The 23,703-nt window shown below is 34.0% G+C and overlaps 1 protein-coding gene across 2 annotated transcripts; it reads right to left on the bottom strand.

The window, feature by feature from the left end:
* Positions 1–288: 288 nt before the first annotated feature.
* LOC124372906 lies at positions 289–21,005 on the bottom strand. 2 transcript variants are annotated; one of them, XM_046831317.1, is made up of 11 exons: positions 20,868–21,005; positions 17,644–17,764; positions 11,653–11,756; positions 10,224–10,295; positions 9,527–9,643; positions 8,189–8,285; positions 6,497–6,705; positions 5,041–5,246; positions 3,983–4,142; positions 3,054–3,223; positions 289–752 (listed from the first exon to the last, which is right to left on the bottom strand). In XM_046831317.1, the coding sequence occupies exons 2-11, from the start codon at positions 17,735–17,737 to the stop codon at positions 365–367; spliced, it is 1,617 nt and encodes a 538-aa protein (XP_046687273.1). In that variant the 5' UTR covers positions 17,738–17,764; positions 20,868–21,005; the 3' UTR covers positions 289–364. The 2 variants fall into 2 exon arrangements, with proteins under 2 accessions (XP_046687273.1, XP_046687274.1); XM_046831318.1 differs by lacking the exons at positions 17,644–17,764; positions 20,868–21,005 and adding an exon at positions 15,738–15,787.
* Positions 21,006–23,703: the final 2,698 nt, after the last annotated feature.

Raw genomic sequence — 23,703 nt, 5'->3', positions numbered from 1 at the left:
AAGACCTCTGGTTAGTGCTTAAGTTTGTGGTTTATTATTTGTTTCCAATGTTACCTTCAATATTCTCATATTTAATTCCTTGTATCTAAAAAGAGGGATCACGGGTTAAAGATGTTTGGGTTTAGTGAGCACCTGCTTAAAAGTTTGAAAAAGACAACAAAAATATTCCATTGACACAGACATTTTTTCAGCTATTCAAAAGTTAAAAAGAGGATAACTTTGATATTGTTGTGTATAAAACTAGACCTAACATTTAAAACAATGATAATAGGAAAAATAATATCAAAAGTGTTTCAAAAATATTTAATAAACTATACATTTAGGATCTCAGTAACAAACTATACAAACAAAGTGAACATCGTCACTATTCTGCAACCTTCTCTTCTGTAGTTTCTGCTACAGGTTCTGGCTCACTGCCTCGGCCCGAACCTTCCTCACGGCTAGCCAGAGACTTTTCATCAACGCTTGCTTCAGTTGCCAACTGTTCTGCACCTTCTCCTTCCTCTTCCTCTCCTTCCTCGCCATCTTCTTCCTCTCCTTCACCACCTTCCTCTCCCTCCTCCTCCTCCTCATCCACATCCTCATCTCCCTCCTCCTCTTCATCTTCAAATACATTTGGTGGTGGAAAAAACATGTCGCACTCCTTACTGCCAATCTTGGTGTCAGGAGAGATGTAGAGAGGGGTCAGCTGGGAGAAGGCCAGGAGTGGATCGCTTGTTCTCTTCGCCAGTGCCATTACCATCTTGGTTTGTCTGGAAAATTTAAAATAAAAAACAATTATTCATTTAAGTCTGAAAATAAGTATAACAGATGTGCATTCTTTGGTATTGGAAATAGACAAATAGATTCAGCAATGTAAAGCAAAATTAAAGTTTGTTTTAATAATTCAATGTATAAAATATAAATACCATAAACATAAAAACTTTTCGACTCAGAACCATCAAGTTCAAATTTCATATATTGGTTTCGAATAAACCATAGGTGATTGGCATTTTTTTTTATTTAGAACTGAAATTTGGAATGTGGCCTACAGTTTCTTATAAAGTCCTATTGACATTTATAAAAATATACACACTTAAATCTACAGAAAATTTAAGTTACAAAATTTTAATGTGATCTTTGGACTAGACATTCAGTTTGAAATATTCGTTAACATCTCTTTGGTGAACAATGATAAAAAAGTCGGTTAAATTGGCTTAAATCAATGAAAAGTTCAACATCAACTCTACTCTCACTTATAAAATGTACAAATCACAATGACACATTCACTTGTAATGGACACATTTATTTTGACATTTTAAATACAAGATATTTTTAAGATATTATCAAACTATTTTATTAGCATTTTTAATCTATTTATCATTTTATAATTCCAAAAGTATTAATTACTGAATGAGTACCCAGATTTAAGAATACCCATTTATAACATACATGAAATCATCTTCAATAATAATTATTTGTTTAATACCAAATTTTTTATTAACTGATTATTAATGATCAAGCTGACAAAAATTATTCGATATATTGGTATAGAGAATCAATACATAACTTTTCGATCCTGATTAGTTAATTTAATTTATATCCTAAAATTTACCGTTCCTCCAATTTGCATATTTTCAAAGCACAAAACTTTCTTAGTATTTAAATTTTATTTGATTTATTTGTCAGTCTATTACCTAGTTGTCTCCCCTTTTTCAAAACATGACACTATGTAAAATATTCTCTTAAGGGTTGAGAAAGAGTGTGTTTAACAAGATATTGTACAAATTGAAAATTACCATGAAAAAGTTGTTAAACCTCAGTAAGGTTGTATTATAGCTACGCGTCTCTCTTTGTTTCTCTCTTGCTTACAGGTTATCTAATTAATAGTACAAAAACTAAATTTCCTAGCTACTACTACTAGCTACAATGCTATAAATTGAGGCATGGAAGAAGTGAGTGCTTGGTTTACCATCTGTGGAGTGAAAGGTCAGGTACCATTATTTTAACGGCAACAATGAAAGTTACGTGGTGCAGCCCTAGTGGGGGACCTCAGAACTAAATGAAATAATCCCCGAACCACAACACACCTATAATTACCACATAACATTATAATTTACCACATCACCATAGTGGATCACAATTCACCTTTTTATCATCACACCTCCACAGAATCCAAAAGACATCTCACTTTACACCATATTTGATAACACCATCTGAGGAATTGGATCCATTATGGTCCATCTACGAGGCTACTCTACACATCATCAGCATCTGTGAGCTCGTTCATTTACTAATGATGTTATTTTATTGATTATTCCAAATTTAATAACTATTAGATTCCTTTCCAATTTCACAATTAAATTTTAGTTCTGCTTAAAAGCTTAAAACCCAAAACTTGTATTCAAGTCATACCTCACTTCAGTTCGTTATTCGTTTATTAATTTCTAAGGATTACACCAACCTTTCTCAATTTATTGAAAAAAACATTTTGTTATCAATCAAGTTGAATTGTTATCATACCCTTTGTTAATCCAAATATCACAGTTTATTTATGAATTTTATCCGTTTGTTCTAAACCTATTATTGTTTATTTTTTTATTTCAAAGAATATTAAGTAGAAAGTAGTAGTTTTAGTAGGTAGTTTGAGATTGTCTTTGGATGATGGATGATAAATAAATATGTCAAAGAAGCCGTCCATGAAAAAGTCTTAACCCATACATTATGAGTCAAACAAACTTACACAACTCATTCAATACGGCTGATATAGCATCTCGATCAGTTAAATTAAAACTCGCTTGTAGTGAAAAGTCCTTGAGTTTTACACCATAATGTTAAACTTTATAAAATTTTAAACCTTTATTTTTGGACAGGGAAATTAATGTTAATTTTCATGTGTGAGAACCATGACCAATACCATGCCATGATAACTTTTTTTATTTAATAACAATTCAGGGTAGTTATTTTCTGAACTTATATGGAAAAAGTAACTTGTGTACTGATATCTCATTTGGGAAATGCTGGTTTAGCAACACATACAATACAAATAGTTACACTATCTCATCTGTACTCACTTTATTTTTTCTGGTCCAAGTTTTTCAAGTTGTTTTAAATTTTTAGCAACCTTCTTCGCAACTGCGCCATCCATACTGTCAAAGAACCCAACTTTCATAATATCCTCATTATATTCTTCAATGACATCGTTTATTTCGTTTGCTCGACTCGCATCAAATATCATACAGTACTGGAACAAAAACATTCATGGTGTGAAAGCCAATACAGAGTAAACATAGTTGATATAATAATAATAGTTGGTAGTAACACCAAATCCTTATTTTGATGTAAAATGAGGCCTAATACTCATGTCTTCACTAGTGGCATATTCATGGGAAGTTTCCCCTCAGAACATATAAGAAAAACACGTTCTGAAAAGGCATACTGTAAATTTAATAACCTCAACAGAAAATTATTGAATTTCATGTATTTTATATTTATTTAACTCAACTAAAAAAATGTTGATAAAAAGTTATGTTAAGTGTGATAATACTTTGTTGCAAAATTTAAAACACAAACATTGTATACAATTTTTTTCAGTGCAATTCAATACTGTAAATTTCATCTATAGAATCTTATATCGTAACCTGTTATCCTAAGATTTCAATTTGTTGTGCTGGTATTGTAGTAATTCAAGCGCAATCAGTTACAATAATTTTAATGTAATATCTGTTCAACTTTTATAAAATCTTTTGTTGTTAAATTATTTTAAAATCTCTCTTTGTTAAAATATTGTCTTACATTATGATATTAATATTCAAAGAATAATTTTAAATTGTAATATCTTAAAAATTGAATAGTTTAGTTTTATTACTTGTTTCTGACCATGGTATCTAGACAATATTACTGACTTTGTCAATGCATGTCATATGTAAAAAGGCAAATAAAGATTGATTGATAGAAACGCTGAATGGCATAGACACCAACGCTGAAATAACATATTACATACTCTTGGCGGAGGCAGCTCCTCCTCCTTGAAGTCCAAGGTGACAATGGTGTGAGGAAACAACACTTTTACTGCCGAGGCTTTGGACAGGTAAGTGAGGGGCGTCCACACCCCCGGCCACACTTCCCCGTCCTCTCTGGTCTCTTGGAAGTTATATGCCACCCTGTGTGCATTATTTCCACATCATTAAACACTTATAAAGAAAGAAAAGTACTGGTAACAGTAAAGAAAATATTTCACAAGACTTAATATGGCTTTAAATGATTATTAAGTAAAGGTAAAATCCGTATCCCCTTTCTACACTAGTTCGTAATCCGTGTATTGAAATTTACAATATACATTTTAGGTGTTAGAAAGTCTTCTAAAGAAAGTGATTAGGAAGACATCTATCACTCATTATAAGTAAAGTATAATGGTGGTGAAATTCTGTAATAGAATCATAAATTGAGTTAATTCAGTTTATATTGGCATAATGTAAAATAAGACAATTATAATTCATCAGCACAGTTACATTTAATTAACAGAAAGAAACATATCTAAATTTAGAGTTGTCAAAAACACTTGATTATACCAGTTTATATTTAGACTGTCTCATTATTTCTTTGCTGTTGTTTATTTGTTGTTTTCAGTTTTGGTTAACATCTGTTCACTGAGAATGGCTATCTACAGCGAGTTAAAAATACATCTACATTTTAACTGAGTTAGCAATTTTTTGATGCAGTGCGAACTGGACAACTTTATAGTCATGGTATAAAATGTGTAATGTAATAAACTAAGTCCATTGCTTTGTGTCTCATTGAAACTTATATCACCAAATCTGATTGAGGTGAACTTAATCTATGCTTAAGTTTAGCTTTTTTAGTGAGGTGATTCCATAGTGCACCAACTTCAAACATATACGTATTGTTAGATTTCATTCACAAATATTTTAAATTTGACTAAACAATCATTTTGAAATACGAGAGAGGGTTGTAAATATTTATTGATATTAGTGTAAGTGGGTTACGATTTAAACTCTTTTATCTTCAGCAACAAAGTGACAAAAATCTGCAATAACTCACGTATGAGCAACAGGGGGTTCCGTGTGTGACATGACGCCGTACACGAACGAGGCTAGCTTTTCCTCTACCATACCCAGATAGAGCGGTTGTGGGGAGCCAGAGTCTGGAGAAATTCCATGGTACATGAGGAGGCTGACCAGACACGGCTTCTCCACCAGCGCCTCCTTGAAACTTTCTGACAACTTGATTTCACAGTCATAGAACATCTAAAACATAATAACCCAACATCTATATTCTGCTTTGAGGGTACAGTACTAAATGGTTATGATATGCAAAATTTCTGTGGTGCACCACTACAGTGTTTTGTGGTCTGAATATAGCAGTTTCATTTCGTTTTTCTTTTATTTGATTTAATTAGTGACAAATTTGTTCGTTCCACTTCATGTTTTGTTGCTACTGTTTCGTTAGAGAAGCTAGGCTATGATTGTGTTTCAAACAATATTGTTAAACAAATAATATAAATGAGGTAAGCTCTTCTGGAAACGCTCAGGCTGGACTTCTTATTGATTCTCAGTTTGTCTATTGAATTCCTAATGAGCCGCAGAAATATCTGAAAGTTAATTTTAAGTGAGTGCGATTGTGTCTGGAAGAATGCGTGTAGAATACTATCAAAACAAAGAAGTTTATTTTTTTATTAATTTTTGTATAGAAAATTAACTAATTTCAAGTATTTTCAGATTAGACTGTGTTGTAATATAAATGATATTTCTTTTCGTAATTTTACTTCTTAACACTAGTGATTGGGTAGGTTAGGAAAACAATACATGGAAGAGTGATTAGAAATTCAATAAACAGACTGAATGAAGACTTGACTCCTGGAATCTGTTGAGCATCGCTTTTGTGAAATGGAGGAAAAGATTCTCTCCATGAGTAACCAGGAGCTAAACCCATGCGTATATCTAAAAATATATTACATATAATTTCCTCATATCGATCGCCATTTTCAAGTTCTCAAAGAATTAGTTACTTTTCTTGCTGTTTATTGTTTCAATTAAAAATTACTGTGACTTCCTTTTTTTTAGCAAACAGTTTGGCAGCCTGGATTTAATCCATGAGGCTTCAAAGTTTACTTGTTCTGTGGTTGTCCCTCATTTTCATTTCCAAAGTATGAGATTCTGATTAGTATCAGCATTGGGTATCTGGAACTTATTATCTTGAAATCAAATGTTAAGTGAAATAAATTGTAATATTGAATTCATTAGGATGAAATAATCAATCTATTCGATAAAAAACACCTGAATAACAACCGTAGGCTGCTTAATAAAGTGTACCTTTATGACACCCATGTAAAATAGGGCTGAGCTAAAAATTGTACCTCATCACTGTTGTTAGTTGCAAAGAACATTTCAGTCTCAAAATATTTATAGCATTCCAATCTAGAGGCATAAAGCAAGTTTAAAAACATCAATACTCTGATGATTCACAAATTATTGTTTGATTTACGTTTCGAGCTCACCTCAGGAATTTTCTCCTTCGTGATCTGCACCTCCATTTGGTCATGCACAGCCATCGTCACCTGGTCATATTGGGCTAACATTTTGAAGGCGGCACTGCATGTGTTATTCTCGTCGATCATATGTGGGAAGTACACCATCACGGTCTTGTCCATCAGGAGTTTGGCGAACCTTGTCAGGTTCCTTATCTTCAGTTCTTCCAGAGCGTCAGCTGGCACAGTACAAAACACCAGTTACCAGTGTTCAAATACGAAATTCTGTCTATTAAAAATCATTATTTTTCTTATTAAAATAGCTCAATATATCAAGATTTAAGTGGTAGGTTTTAAAGTTTCAATAAATGCAATGAAGATATACCTTTTGTGGAAATAACTATTTTCCAGAAAATCCATATGAGTTTATTTATAATTTCAATTTTCCCAACTAAAGACCCGCTTATGCTATAGGATAACGTTTTGGTTCAACATTTTTTTCCCTCAAATACTGTGCATTTGAAATTTCTTGTAATTTCCATTATGTACTATAGCATTAAAACTAATAGCTAATAACTTAGACTTCCTTGAAGTATTTAAAAACGTAGTAGACACTTGTTTGAAGCTGCATACTCTTATCGTTTAAGTAAGGCAGATAGTTTGAAGTATATAAGAATAAGTATAGCATATATATATGTGAAATTTAATTACAATAAGTGTAATACAATACAAATTAACACATTTTCACACGAAGTTGTAAAACCTCTTTTTGCAATAGTGGCATATTTTATGGGCACTAACTCTTATAAACAGATATAGACTAAAGAAATAATAATTCAGTAACTTTATGGATAATACTGGGTAAACCACAAATGGGTTAAACTAAATGTTATATCTTGATTTTGAAAGTGTGGAGGATTTAAATGATTGTAGTGCAAAGATTGTATACTATTACATTTATCTTTTTACAACGAAAGTGAACACCAGCCATGAGACCATTGTTCACATTGCAATCCAAGGGCTAGACCTAGTAACCAGTATTGGCTCCAGTAAGGTTCACTTCTGGCTGGGTTTACACCTTCCAGTTGAACCCACACTGGGTACATAAAAAACCGATGTGTCACTTAAATCTGGCTACCTTGTGGATGTCCAGGATTGGCACATTACTAACCACAAATTTCGAGATATTGGGGTGCAAGGGTAGATAGATAGGTCTAGTCTACTACGGGAGATGATTCTTAGAGTTGGTGGGGCTCCCTAAGCATTAAAGGCTGTTGCTAGCCTTGACATAAGAACGTACCCCCCCACCCAATGCCTGCTTTAATTGGACAGGCTGGTACAGAGCTGGCTTCCCCTTCTTCCAAGGTGACATGATTGAGATTAGTGCCAAAAGTCTTTCCTAATGTATCTTAAAAGGAGGCAGCCCCTACCCCCCACCTTAACTATCCAGAATACCATATCACTCTGGATGTATCGCAAAGGCTCCTTTAGGAGTAAGTGCAATTTCTGGGCTTCTTGTTCTAAGAGAACAAAAAAAAACACTACTGGTGAGGACAAAGTGCTAGTGAATTCTGTTGCCTTTTCGTAGTCAAGTGGATCTCTGTAAGCACCTGTTTTTGGATTGTCTTTAGACACTACTTATCAAAAGTTAAGTTCAAAGAACAATTCAAACATTGCTATCATTGATTACTAAATTATCTTTGACCACTCAAAATTGCTCACCCAGTTCTCTCGCTTCCCTCTCCTTCTCAGCTTCCTCTTTGCGTTTGATTTCTTCCATCCTATTTTTCTCCTCTTGCGTCAGTTCAGAGAATGGTATCTGAGGGAATATCGATTAAAACTTAACCTCATATCACCATCTTGGTTTTATAAACATGAAAGATGTTGGATTACTTAAATATATATTGTTTGTAATACGCCTTATATACATTTTATAGTGCTTTAGAAAAAGAAAACATTAATACAGGGTGGGCCATAAGTCAGTTGTCACTAGCAATCCTTAGACTTTGTTTTTCCTAGCGTAGTAGTTGTGAACTTGACTAAGTCAAACACTAGCAGTTTGAGGTTATGTTTGTTTATTGTCGATATCTGAGAAAGTATGAATAGGAAATTAACAACAGAACAGCGTGTGTTTGTTTTGCAAACATGGTGGAAACATGATCATAATTATAGTGATGTTTGTGAGATACAAGTCCCCAGATATAACACCGATGGATTTTTCAGTCTGGGGTATACTAAAAAATGAGGTTTATTCAGTCAAGATTCGTAATGTTGAGCATTTGAAGGAACGAATCCAATCAGAATTTGAAAACTTACAGTCCAGGAACATTTGCGACAGAATTTGTAAATCTGTGTTAAAAAGATGCAATCTTTGCTTAGAACAGCATGGAGACCACTTTGAGCATCTTTTGTAGGTTCATTGAATACAACATGTTTTCCTGTATTAATAAAATAATTGTATTTGTAACTACATAGTAAAATAAATGTATTTGTATTTTCGCTTGTTTGGTATATTATTGCACCAAATGCATTTTTGACAACTGACTTATGGCCCACACACCGTATTTTTCAACATGCAAATATTTCCTAAAAAACTGTTTTTAAACGGATAAAACATTCTAATAAAAAAAATTTAAGAATTCAGAATTCCAAAAAAAAGATTATTTTACTGTAGTTATGATTATATTTCTTTAAACAAATAAACTCACACACATACATTTAGTGGTAATTTTCTAGCCATACACACAGACGTTATCTAATTTTGAAGTTAGATATGTTTCTAGCCATACACATAGACATTATCTAATTTTGAAGTTAGATATGTTAACTCAGAGTCTTTCATTCACTTGTATTTGTTTTTTTTTTTAATTAAGCTGTATGGTAAATACTTGTAACAAAAATCATGTCATTGTCATAGAGCACCACTGTGAAGGTAGCTATGCTGAAATCTGTACCATATCAGATCAAATACTTCAAAAGCATAAATTGTTTGAGTTTTTTTTTTTCAAATTTTCCTCTAAGAAACAAATTTTCCGATAATAGTGAAAAACCACGACTTACCGCCTGTCTTTCCCGTTGTCCAGCCAGCACTTTTGTCTCTTTCTCCAACTCTTGTGTGATCATCCGCATGAGCCGAGGAGCGTTTGCCCCGAACATCAGGTTAACCATTTGGCCACCCTGTAACATCCAGATGAGTAACAAACCATACCCTAAAGTACCAAGTGATACTAAATTTAGTCATCACTAAAGGAGTAACAAATGTTCATTAGTATATTTTACTTTTGTACAAGATGTTTGGGGGTTAAATAACAATATTGTAGATGATTCTAAAGCTAAGCAGATGGTTCACTAAGCACATTCCATAAACATGCTCATTTCCATCTAAAATACAATTGATTTCTTTTTAAAATTGATAACATCTAAATACAGTTAAAAAAATAGGACATACCACAAAAGAGAAGTTGTGGGAGCTCGTGTTATGTCCATAAAAATTATACTGCCATCAAACAAAAAAATTTACAAATGTATCTCTATTTTAAGTGGAAAATAAATAAAATTATTATAAATACCAATTTAAAATCCTAATTAATCGATGATAATACAACAAGCTAACACCAACTAACCATAATTAAGTGAATATTAGGCTACTAAAAAGCATTAAATTACAAGAATGTGGTGTAAGAAGCTAATAGGCTACTTAATTGATTACTAGATAGGTATAAAAATATTCTGAAAATTAAAAAAACTCACTACGTACTGCAATAAACATCCAGGTTGGTTCACTTTTGTTTCGAAACCTCTTCAGCGCTTCAATGCCATCTGACTTCGCCTAGAAAATAACGGATATTTATAAAATATATTTATTTATGAAAAATATAGATCTTTTTCTAGTTTATTAGTCAGAATTTAAGTGCCAAGAGTAGTGCAACAGGGAAAGTTTTATTTTTATTGAAGCCCAGAATATTAAAAAACAAAGGGCAAAAAGATTTATATAGTACCATTTTACCATAAGTACTAATCTTAATCTTAAGTTTAAATAATTTACAATTTGATTATTGCTTGAATCTATTGTATTTTGCCATTAAATTACCTCTAGAATTAAAAAGAAAACTGCAAGTAGCTGTGATTTAAATAATTATAGCCTGTAAAAGGTCGAGTAGCAACAGTTCAAATAACTGAGTCGCTGATACCAACAATGTGTTCCACGTTAAGTGCTTACATTACATTCTCATTTATTGGTTGATCATTTTGAAACTTCACATATTTTCAATTAGAATATCAAAAATGGAGTGTAAAATTTACAACCCTCTAGTGTTTGCAGAAGCAGAATGGTGGGTGAAAGGAAAATGTTGCTACTCATGTAATTTAATTAAAACCTTTATTAGCTAAATACCAATGAAAATTTGATCTAAAAACCAATTTATTAAATCTGAAACCCTTCTACAGTGAACAGATGACTCATACACTCTTAAAAACAACTGTAGTTTATTCGCAAGAGCTCCTCTTAGATAACACTCACCATTCCGCTCCTGTGAACATCAAAAGAGTTCAAGATTTTACAAACCATTCTTAATCTTTTTATTGACATGCTGAGTTTCAAAATGATTGACCAGTAAATGAGCATGTTATGGAAGCTTAAACGTGTAAACCTCTTCCTATGACACACTGTACATGGGTTGTGGTTGTCCAATTTCCTGGATGGTGGCCAACTAATTCAGCATTGTATATATTTAATTAAATTACATTGTTATGAACAGTCAAATTTATATACAGATAAGAAAAACATAAGATGGTTGCTATTTTCTTAACGATGGTCAAAATGGTCGTATGTTAAACCCCTTAATTGATTTGACGTAATATTACGCATCATTATATTGTTCTTTTTTATTCTGTTGTCTACCGTAATATTGTGCAAACCTTTTTATGAAAACTGCGCTTCGCGCAAGTTGTTCTGTCGTTTTCTAATAGATGTCAGCACTTCCTTGGTCCTCTGTCGTGAGTGTCATGATTGGTATTGTCAATCTCTTTAACTTGATATGATTCAACATAGTCCACAAGCCTCTTACGCTCAAAAAACGCCTTATATATCAAGTTCTAGTTCTTTAGTATCAAGAAAGGGGAGACACGCAGATGTAAGACTTTGTTAACTAGAGTTACTAACTTTAATAGTTGAGCCAGACTCTTACGATTGCCAAGTGGAGATAGTCACTGCCAATTTCCAGTTTCAGTTTCTTCAAGTTGCCCACCATCCCCACGCAAGGCCCGCACCAGTCGGAGTACACGTCCACCACTGCAAAAAGGCATTTAATGTTAGGTAGCGCTATATTATATTAGTGTAATTGCCTAACCTTGAAAAATGTAGTTTTACAACTAACATCTAAATAACCATATTGCAATAGACATTAGGGAAGAAGAGGTCAGACTCTAGATCTCGGGCAGGTTTTAGTTTTACTGTAACTTTCAACCACAGAAAGTTGTTAATAATCACGTCATGCTTTGATAGTTAGGCATTTTGTTCATCACTAAACTACTTCCTACGAATTATAGTTGGTCTTGTGGTGCAGTACTACTACATTTGTGTCAGACATAGATAAGTAACAGCAATAATAAACGTTGCATTTAATTTAAGCTTCTATTCATATTGATAATAACGATGGTCTAAGATCTCGATGATGATATAACAAATACAGGTCAAGTATCAAAAGGAAACAATCGGTATCTCCTCCACCACTGATGGAGCTATTTAATTGTGTTGCACAAAAGGTATTTCAGCCATGTTGACATAAAAAGAAAAAAAAACTCGTTCGACCAAAGAATGAAAAATGTAAGGTTTTGTAGGGTTGGTTTTAGTTTAAGATTAAGCTTGTGACATACTATGAGCAAGGGTTGCTGTGAGAGGATTTAATAATAGGTTAGATTGGCAGTACAAATACCCTCAAATGAACCAACACATTTATTTGTGACAACATTTCATTAAATTGATTAATTGATTGCGTCAATCGACATATTAAGCACAAACCTTAATACCTTAATACTTTGAAAACATTAAATTTTTATAGTTTAACTCCACGCAGTTCTGAAATAGGAATATGTTTCCTACCAATATAGGGCTGTTTAGATCAGGTGTCACATAAAACGTGTCTTCAAGTATTACTTTGCCAATTTTTATGGCGATCTTTGTTGAACCCAAAACTGTTAATGGTATACCGTTAGCCGATATCAACGAGGGTATGTTGCTAGTATTTAATTTTGTTTCACAAACTAGGTCTGCTCTAATAATGTTTATGTTACATCCTGTATCTATAATGCAGGGTACTGGATGTCGAGGGTTTGTGGTCAAGGCTACGTCTATTGTTAGGACAGGTATCTTCTTCTTGGTTTTATTTTCGCAATTAAATATGAGTTCATAAATATCCTCTAATAATAATGTTTTATTTTTCCTCGGTCTGTGTATCCTGTCTTGCGTTATTTCTTGCAAGTTAGTACAATCTATCATATTCTGTTTCTTCTGTTGCTCTATGTGATTTAAAATCTGTTATAGTGTCTATCTCAATGGTTTCTTCCAATCCAGTATGTGTGTTTACCTCCCCCATACTACAATCTGGGTCCTGTTTTACGTGCGCTACCCCCTTTAATACACTAGGTTTTATCTGTCGTGTGAAATTTTCTGAGACTGCAAGGTTTCTTGTAAAGCTGGGTTTATTTATATTTGTTGTCCCCGAGGGGTTTGGTTCGCTTAGGGTTGGTGTTGGATTGAAGACAGATTGAAGTTTTATGGTGTGTATAGGCTTTTGCATAATAGGTTGTTCAATTTCTTCCATCTTCTTTAAGGGTGGGAATTCTTGATTATAATCTATGGCTTTAAATATCACTTCTGAACTGGTCTTTCCAGGGGTTGATAGTGGTATTACTTTGGGGTTAGTTGGAGTAAATGTCATAGACTTTATACATTTGTAAGTTTGTCGATTCCTTTGGTTAAAATCTATAGTGTTATTTGTTTTCGCTTTTAGTAAGGGGGAAGTTCGGTAAGGGTTAGTATAACCTCCCCCTATTTCCCGTTTTTTTGTTGATTCTGTTTATAATAATTAGACTTGTAACATGATTCGATATTGTGGTTTGTTCGCTTGCAGTACCTGCAGAACAGCTCTTGTGTATTGTTGGTTTTAGGTGCTAAGCGGTTACTTTGGGGTTGAGAAGTTAATGAACGTTGCTTGAACCAACATTGTTCAGTATTATGGTTGTCTTTACGGCAAATAGTGCAATACCTATTTTGTCTAGCAGGTTGTATTTGGGAATGGTTTTGTCTTCTCCTATCACTGAAAGTAACGTGTTTAATCATAGGTGGCCTTTGGGTTTGTTTGGGGTAGTTTGGGCTTTCCATATGTCTATTCTGGTGAGGACTAGGTGTTCTATCATATCTTGGCTTATATTTTGAGTTTTCATACGGGGATGGAGACCTTTCGTACCTGTGGTTATGATTTGAAATTTGGTTTGTAGTTAGGGTAGCTACTAAATTGGTTAGGGTGTTAACTTCTGCTTGTAGTTTATGGATGATGTTTTGTTCATATAAGGGTGTACTATAGGGTCTGTTTGCTGCAACCCTATTGTATCTTTCTTTGTTTTTCATTTGTGTTAGAACTAGCTGTTCTGTAATTTTTAAATTAGTCTCTAGATCACTTAAGGTGTCGTTTTTCAGTCCTATAACTCGTTCACAGATTTCTGGTTTTAGTCCCTGTATGATAAAATGTATAATTTGCTTGTCCTGTATTGTAGGGTCATATCTTCGGCATGTTGTTAATATATCTAAAAAATAGTTTAGTGTTGGCTCGTTTCTCTCCCTGTATTTTGTGTTCTAAAATCATTTGTAGACTCTGGGTTTGTGCTAATGGAGTGAAAGCCTCTATGAAACTTTTAGCAAGTTGATCCCATTGTATGGCTTCCCCTCGTTGTTTTTTGCCTGTAGTGTTTTGAACCAAGTTAGTGCTGTGCCTGATAAATGCGCTGGGAATAAATTAACTTTAGTGTTATCTGTCCATCTGTTTGAAGTTGCTGCAACTAAGAATTTGTCTAAAAAATCTTGTGGATTTTCGCTCTGGAGACCTGTGTAAGTCCCAGCTGATATTAGCGGTATGTTTTCCCCCATGGTTGCTGTGTTCGTTCTGTCAGGTAGTGTGAGTGGCTCGTAATGTTGTGCTAAGGTTGGGGGTGCTTGTGTCTTGATGTCCGCCTCAGGGTTATGTACTATGTCGTATAAATTTGTTCTCTGCACTAGAAAATCCTCGATTGTAGCTAGATCCTTATAGTTTTCCCTGTCCTCTTCACTTAGGTGAGTTTTTCGTGTAGTTAAATAATTAAATATGGTTTTAATATTAGGGTGACTTGCGCTTATACGTGTTAAGTTCTTAAGTGCCGCTAGGATAGGTCTGAGGTCTGCTACAGTGTCTGTGTCTCTAGATAGAATTCCATTTTCATTTAATATTTTTATTATGTCACTTTTGGAAGTCCTATATGTGTCTAATGGTATTAAATCTTCATGTAGTATGGTTTCCATTTAATTATACATGTCCATTGACGTACCTCGTTAGTTTACTTGGCGTTACTCTAATTACGGGTTTGAAAATATTTTTGAGTTATTGGAAATTTAATTTATCTTTTAGGTAAATGAGTGGTTTGTCACTGAAGTAGGCTATTTTAGTTAAATACTTTCTTATAAATATTATTTAGTTCTAATTTATACCTAGCCTATGAAACTATGTGCTCGCCCATGTGAGGAATTTGAATGCCAATCGAGTTTTAGTAGCGCCTCCACCATGTAAGGTTTTGTAGGGTTGGTTTTAGTTTAAGATTAAGGTTGTGACATATTTTGAGCAAGGGTTGCTGTGAGAGGATTTAATAATAGGTTAGATTGGCAGTACAAATACCCTCAAATGAACCAACACATTTATTTGTGACAACATTTCATTAAATTGATTAATTGATTGCGTCAATCGACATATTAAGCACAAACCTTAATACCTTAATACTTTGAAAACATGTTTGATATTAAATTATTCATTACAATTTATTTTAAATTTAATTCATTATAACATTTACTAGTAATTTTGTAGTGTTGCAATAATAATGAGTTCATGGACTAACATGAGAAACTTTCTTTAAAATAGCTAAACATTTACATAAATTTACATTTTCGAAATTGTGAACATTTAAATAGATATGGAATTGAAAATGATTAATGAACCCTAAAATATACTAAGTTCTTAAAATTACTTACATTTTATTTCACATCACACTTATTACGCCTAGAGATATTTTCCGCACACGAACACAAACACTCCCGAACTTCACTTTTCGAATTCCCGGCCTCCACTTCCACCTCTCCTCCTTGTTCTTCAGTTTTGATGTTCTTCTCCCGCCAGCTCATTGACCACGCCTCTGCCAAATCTCTCCATCATAATTGGTGAGTAACAATTTTCCATATCAGCATGGCTTGTCCCTTACATTGTCGCACGGTTTTTACAAATAAGCATTTCCTGTTTGTTCACCATCGGCGTCTGGGCGGATGTGCGTATCTACTTACATCCGGAGGATGTTTGTCTCGAATTGCAATACGAGACTTCCTTTCCAGCAACTATCTGTACATCTATTCTATGAATTTTATTTTACTTAATAATTACATAAGTCTTACAAAAAAAATACTTCCAGTTTAATCCGTGCAGTGCAAACACTTCATAGCTGATTTATATTGGCCATCAAACTGTTAGGGGTTTTCAACAATACTCTTTCATCCACATAACGTAGCTATAGTTGGAAGGGTTGATTCAACGTAAATGTTGAGTTTAGCTCCGGGCCACCTTCCCCTTACTATAGCGTCCGGAATCTTACGCTGTAATAGACTTGACTCCTGATATTGTGCACCTAATGAGAAAGTGAGAATACATACCTTTTTCACCAGATTACACCATATTTTTAGTCTAGATGTCTCTGATGTCGAAACGATGCAAAGGGTTCATTTTATGCTTCTTCGTCGCCGACTTATTTTCTCTCGGAAGATCCCTTCAGAAGAACATGACTCCAGATTCCAGGAGGAGTCAAGTATATGACAGCGTCAAATTCCAGACGCTGCACCACGAGGAAGGTGATGAGCTGGAGGTAAACTAAACATTCACAATAATCTTTCATTATTGTTTTATCAGTTGTCTCCCCCCCCCCCCCCAACTAAACCTTCCATATAAATCCAGCGCATTATTGCACACGTACCATGTGCATTAATTTTTAAATTGTGCAGAATACTATTTCAAGCCTACTATCTCCAGTATATAATTTACGAGTAAAATATTTTAGAATATTTGATTCAATAAAGAGATGTAACCTATCTTAGTTGCGTTTGTATTTCCTTAATAGCCTACAAAATGTAAATCAATGTGACATATTCAGTGATAGTTTGAAAACTATTTTCTTATAAGTAATGATTTTAATGTCATGTTAACCGGCTAGAAAGTATCAATGGCAGTGGATATGGCACTGTCAGAATATTGAGAAGAGATTTGATCCACAATTGTTCTGCGTAGAATGTAGCATGTGTTATGAACTAGAATTTTGATATGACTCAAAACTTTAATTCCACGTTAAATTAATATTTCAGCCCTACAGAACGTTCAATAGGCTTCAAGTAATAATTGTATGTTTTACCACTATAAAGAGGCACACAACAAAATTTTATCAAGAAACTAATTAAAAAAATCTACATAACTTTTATTTTGGGCTTTAATATTATTTATATCATAAAATAAACTAAACTGTAATAAATATTTGAACTATATATTTCTAACATCATAACGGACTCACGGCAATAATTTAATGCTCTCATTTTGATTACCTCTACAGGACTTCAGTTCAACTAACACATAACCTTCCTTTAAACACTTCCAATCGCAATTTTGAATTCACAATTTATTCTTCTTTATTATTCAACTATAAATTTTAACTTCCTACATAACTGCACGCCAACTCAAGAAGCTTCCTACATTCTTCAACATTTATTTCGTCACACAATATTTTCCTTTAAATCAATAATAATTTTTAATGTTGCGAATTATGAAACGGTTTGTTTATTTTATTCCCATCAACATTAACATGCTCATAATAATAAAATCATGACAAATCTACACTGAGCGTACCGACAAGACCCTCTCGCTCCAGAAGTTTCAGCCACTCCTCCTCGGTGTTGATCTCTGCCTGCAGGGCGACCGCCACACCCTTCTTGCCTGCCATCCTGCGAGCTGCGGCTAGCGAAGACGCCTGCAACATGGACAACTTAGTTGCGGAAGTTTCTCTACCCAGAACTAGCATTAACCGCTACGAAAAATCACATATCCTACATCGTTTACGGTTCCAGCTCAAGAAGAACTTTAAGAACGTTCACTTTCAACTTTTAATGATGTAAGTATATTAGTACTAACTTTACTGATAACTAAATGATTGGGTTTAATAATCTCAAAACCATTACCAGAAACCATTATGGTTCAAATCTTATTTCTGAATAAGACTTAAAGTTCTAAAGTACAATGAAATACCTATACTTTTGAACGTAAATAAAGCCAGAGACCTCGAGTATACATCACATAATTATATGTTGCAGTTATGTTAATAATATGATTTAAAACTTTATAACCAAGTACATTATTAATAACTTCAAACATTTTAATTGAAACTTAAGCAATGCTAAACGAAGGTAAAGCACAATACAATAGTATCGAATGATCCTACTGATTATTTAAATCTTTAAATTATGAAACATATTTATTTGGTAGACTTTCAAGTAACTACAGAAAATTGTTCAAAACTAACTATTCTAATTCCAAAATATTCCATCCTTATTGTTTTTCATTATTGGAGAGAAGCCTGATAATTTTATGACAAGCATTTACGCTGATTATCCCATTTATAGCATTTCAAGGCCCTATTTATGTTTAAAGGTTGTGTCAGTGATTTTTTTAACCTCAGCTGGACATGGACATGCGTCTTCCTAGGACCTGGAGCGTGATCGTACTCTCGACCCCCTCCCCCCCCCCAAAAAAAAACCCTCGGAATAAAAAGTGTTCTTGGACAATTAATTGTCTTCCGTTAAGTTGGGACCGGTCACCTATTGTTTAAAATTGTTGTCACGTTCTCCCTTACGACAGCGACTGGAGTGTGACACTGTTTCAGACTATTCTTGCTTTACTCCTGGAATTTGGAGTCCACGTGTCTGAAGGAATACATAAAAAGTCGGTGACAAAGACGTTCAAAATCTTGTTTCACCTTGCTTGTTTCAACATCAGAAACACCTCGAATACGACTTGGGTTTCCGTTTTTATAGGTCTTCGTCGCCGACATTTTTGGATCCTTTCAGGCGGACGTGGACTCTAGGTTCCACGAGTTGAGTCTTGACGTGTCAGATTTTAGACGCTGCACAGAATCTGGCGGTATTGCTGATAATAAATTTAACTCGAGTCTACAAGCAGCCTGCCTGTCAATACAGGCTAAGTTTTTTTTAATCATTCTTAATAATTGAAAACGAAATACTACGTACATAATAATCTGAATATTTAATTTTAAACCATATGCTTGAGAGAGTCTGCTGTACAACCTAAGTTTACAATCTACGTTTATCTGAAAAAAGAAAATAGTGCAATTCAAATGTCAAAATGCAATACTTGTATTAACCTTTGTATCTTATTACACATTTGATGCCGTTAAAAATTACTAATTCGGGGCTTTTACGAATATCTCGAAATATATTTTGCTTTTAAGGTGGGACTAATTCTTTTTCACATTAAATTATCGGAAATACTGAGATTTCATAATTTTTTTTTCACTGCTTGAAATTATTATAACTTATAAAAGCATCATTAAAACAACTTCGTTTTTACAAAAACGGTAACATAGCTATACTGTGTATATTATACCTAATAATGTTCATGTTAATTGTTTCCTAATTTTGACCTTAGAGTATATAAATAAATTAAACCCTCACGTCCCATGGGCCTACAAAGAAACCCCTCCTTAGCTTATAGGAAAACTCGACACAGTCTGTTTTAAAAGTGCTATAAGTAGTGAAGCCACATTTAAATAGTTTTACCTCTCCGTTAATCTATAAGAAGTTATAGAACAGTTTTGTTTATATGGCCAGACTGTTACTTTACCAAGCCATTATTAATACTCATACACTTATGTTTAAATCGACAGTCGTTCATTATAAAATTATTGAACCAGACCTCAGAAGTGATTTAAATTTGCTTTATTTATTATAATTAGAACTGACTATATACGTTAAGGCGGTGAAATGTGCTTTAGGATACCGTGGTTAGTCCCTTTAGTGTGACTTTTCAAGAGAAAGAAAAATAGAACATTTTTTGTATAATTCCACTAGGAGTGATATGCATTTTAAAATAGAATTTCCAAGCATAGATCACTAGACCCAAAGAAAAGCTGTTGAAGATATGGATATAAATTGAAGATATGGATATAAATTGAAGATATGGATATAAATATTTTACATGAATACAAATAAAAAGACTTATTGCATGCACTGCCTTATAAGTTTTTGTAGTATTTAGCCGATTTGGCCATGACTACTCAGTTTCTAAAATGGAATAGAAGACACGAATGAGAATAAGGCCGCTTGCGTACTTAAAGTTCGTTATTTTCTGCAAATTTAATATAAATTACTGGACGAAAACACTTGTTACATTATTTAACTACACAAATAATGGCACTTTGGCAATATACGGAGGCCATACTGTCTCTTTCTACTATTACACTATGTAAGTAGGTTTTAGATTAGGTTATCATAGGTGTGATACTAGCAGTACCAAAGTTAAAGTTAACCTATACAAGCGCTCACCTAATCTGAGCTTGAATTTAGGTACTATCTCGAGGGATGTTTTTTCATTTTTTTCATGTTTTTCAGTGCGGAGCCACCAAAACCGGCATTGATTGTCAGGGGCTTTTCTGATTGTTACTTTCCCGACCTCAGATCACTAGGCAGATTATCTAACGTGATCTGAGGTCGGGAAAGTAACGATTGGAAATGCTCCTGGCTATCAGCGCGTGCTTCCAGCGCCATCCCGCACTTCTGGCGGAAGAAGGAAAATTATCCCGAGTTAGTACTACCTAAATTCAAGCTCAGATTAAGTGCTGAGCTTAACTTTAACTTTTGTATTTATAATAGGTACGCATATGTTTACCTGCTTATATAACTTAATAAGAAATAGTACGGAACAGAATGGTCCTCGAATAATACCAAAGTAACCATTATTTAACTACACGCATAATGTTGACCGTACATGATGTTGGAACTAGTGGGTTTGGCACTGGAAACATAAAACTACAGAACGAGTAAGTTAAGAAACTGATTTACCTCTGATAACCACTAGAACTCCAAAAAATGATATATTTATTATAGTTATACGCTTATGACTAATGCTCCCTAATAATTATAGTTTATGCTTCAGAACTTTAAAACACTAAATATGACATACATTTATTCGTACTTTTGAGTAATCTAAACACTGGAGCAAGTAAAACAGCTGTTTTTAAATAAACAATAATGTTGAAGTACACGAGCTCCTCACGTGTTAGATTTAATGGGGTGATCAACCGAGGCGGAGAGAAAGAGTGGGGACAGAGCCGAGCAGAGCCGAGGCAGTACCGATAAATCCCCGAAAATTCCTGACAAACTCTGTACATGCGGCTAATAGCGACCTCAGTTCGGAACGGTTCTGATTTCTATTATCTTACCAATTAATGAGTCGTTTTATATCCGAATTAATGAGGTCGTTTTATATCCGAACATATCTGCAAAACATAGAAATTATATCGAATTAATTATATTAATATAGAACTTTCTTTATAACTCCAAAGGACACTTTACACGAACATATCTGCAAAACATAGAAATTATATCGAATTAATTATATTAATATTGAACTTTCTTTATAAACTCCAAAAAGTTACCCTTATTTATAAAGTCATGGTTAAATCTTGAACATATAACAACCAGTTTTTCTGCAGTAAAATGTTGGCAATACAAAACACATAAATAACAAGATTTACGACTATCAAACTAAAAACAATGGCCGACCATGGTCGTTTTGATGAGTTGACAGTAGTCACGTGACAAACAGGAAAGTTTCCGATTGGCCGAGAGGGTCACGTGACCTATAGGGACGGCTTCGATTGACCGCCAGACGTAAACAAACAAACCCACATGGACAAGGAAAGGAATAATTAGTGAAGTTATTGAAATGGCGTGCGATGGTTTTTTGTCACACGCTAAAAAGACCCTAGCTTGCGTATTCAAAACTCAGATCACGCGATGCTTGCCCGCTGCGCAGCGCTTTGCGCTGCTTGCTCTTTTAGAAAAAAAATTAACTCGAGCTTGCAAAGTCCAAGCCAGATCACGCCATGACTGCTTACACACACAAAACTCAGACAGAACTAACGCAGGTTTCATTACAGGCAAAAGGTAACCGGCGCGCGTTTATGACTGATAAGATAAGACGAGTTTATACTAGAAAGTAGTACCTGGACTACTGCCCTACGAAATAATAACACCAAAAAAACAAATAAATACTTTGTCAGTCAGGTTTTTCAAAACGGCTACGGCGATAATCGGGACTAGTTTTTTCGGTGAAATTTACGTGCCGCTGGTCTTAAGATTTACCAAAGTCATTTAATAATGTAACTGAAATGATGCCTAACATCATGGGAAACTGAAGGATTTAAAAATGACTGGGATTTTGAATTACCTTTATTTATGGAAGAAAATAGTATAAAAGGCGATACTAGATTAACAAATTTAGAAGTAAGTAAAAAGAATACGAGTAAAGAAACTCTAAAACAATTGTGGTTAGAAAAAATGTCACTATCACATTTAGGTTATGTTTATGTTTATACTGATGGATCCAAAACTGACACGAGCTCCTCACACGGGCTATCTGTAGTTGGCAGGAGGGGCCCCTCCATCCCCACTCTTTCTCTCCGCCTCGGTTGATCACCCCATTAAATCTAACACGTGAGGAGCTCGTGTTGAAGTACAACTCTTGAGAGAAGAAATATTCGGTTATTTGGGTGGTAGAAAAGTGTTGTTAGAATGCTGCAAACTGTCAATTATTTATAATGACTAGATTATTATAATTATTGTCAATTGATTACGTTTCAAGGTCAACAAGATCGCTACATTCTTTGAATCTCATAAAATGAGAGTAACTTTTAAAAATGTTAAAAGGATTCATTTAATTTGGATTTTTTATGGTTATTTGTAACGTTTTACGGCACCCACAAACTTCTCCTTCAAGCTCAAAACGTACGTATTAAAAAAAACATCGTTTTTACATAGCAACTTTTTAATATAACTTAACTCTCTTTGTTCGTTCAGGATTCTATACATACGTTTTTAATAAAAGGTTGAGTCCTTTCCGTTACCTTGTTCTTGAGCACCAAACCTGCAGTATGTTAAATAAATGGTTATTTAATTTTGTTTATTTATGTGATAACCAGATTTGTTTACATACAGCTGATTGCAAGTCACTGTGAAAACACTGAGATTTCATTCATTAGTCCATGTATTGAAATTGTGAATCACTGTCAATGCAATCACAGAGCATTGTTTTGCATTATTTAGATTCTTCCAGCAGCGTATTTTGAAATGCTGATTTATGTTTTTAAACAAAAAACCCCTGACAAGTATAACAGTTTAATTAGCAGAAAGTTTATGGTGACAAAAGTTATTCAAACGGTACAGTTTCATTTTCCATGTTCCACAGGTAAACATAGATCCCACTATCTGTGACAGATTGTCATTCAGTAATATCTCGAGAGTTTCCTGTGACGTGCTCGATCACAGGCTTTCACATAAAGAATTCCTTCTGCAAGATAGCCTTAAATACACAGAATAGTACTAGGTATAGCTATGCCCCAGCAACATAAGCGGAAACAGAAACGAAATGGATAACAAAATGGAGGTGGAAGCATTGATTCCTTTCATTCAAGTAAACCGAACTGGACCACACCCGCAGAAATATAACGGCAGCTGGCCTCTGAAAAATCCTAGATGTGATTTTCCTAAGCAACTGAGTGACGTTCAGATTCCAAGGCAGAGATCCCAAATAATTTGAGTGTCACAATTTTTAATATAAAAACATGCAATTTATTACATGTGTTACTGGCCTCCGAAACTTGTAATTTCTGAGACA

Source organism: Homalodisca vitripennis, unplaced genomic scaffold (assembly GCF_021130785.1).
Source record: "Homalodisca vitripennis isolate AUS2020 unplaced genomic scaffold, UT_GWSS_2.1 ScUCBcl_4331;HRSCAF=10456, whole genome shotgun sequence".
Lineage (NCBI taxonomy): Eukaryota > Metazoa > Arthropoda > Insecta > Hemiptera > Cicadellidae > Homalodisca > Homalodisca vitripennis.
This window is presented reverse-complemented; position numbering and strand designations above follow the sequence as displayed.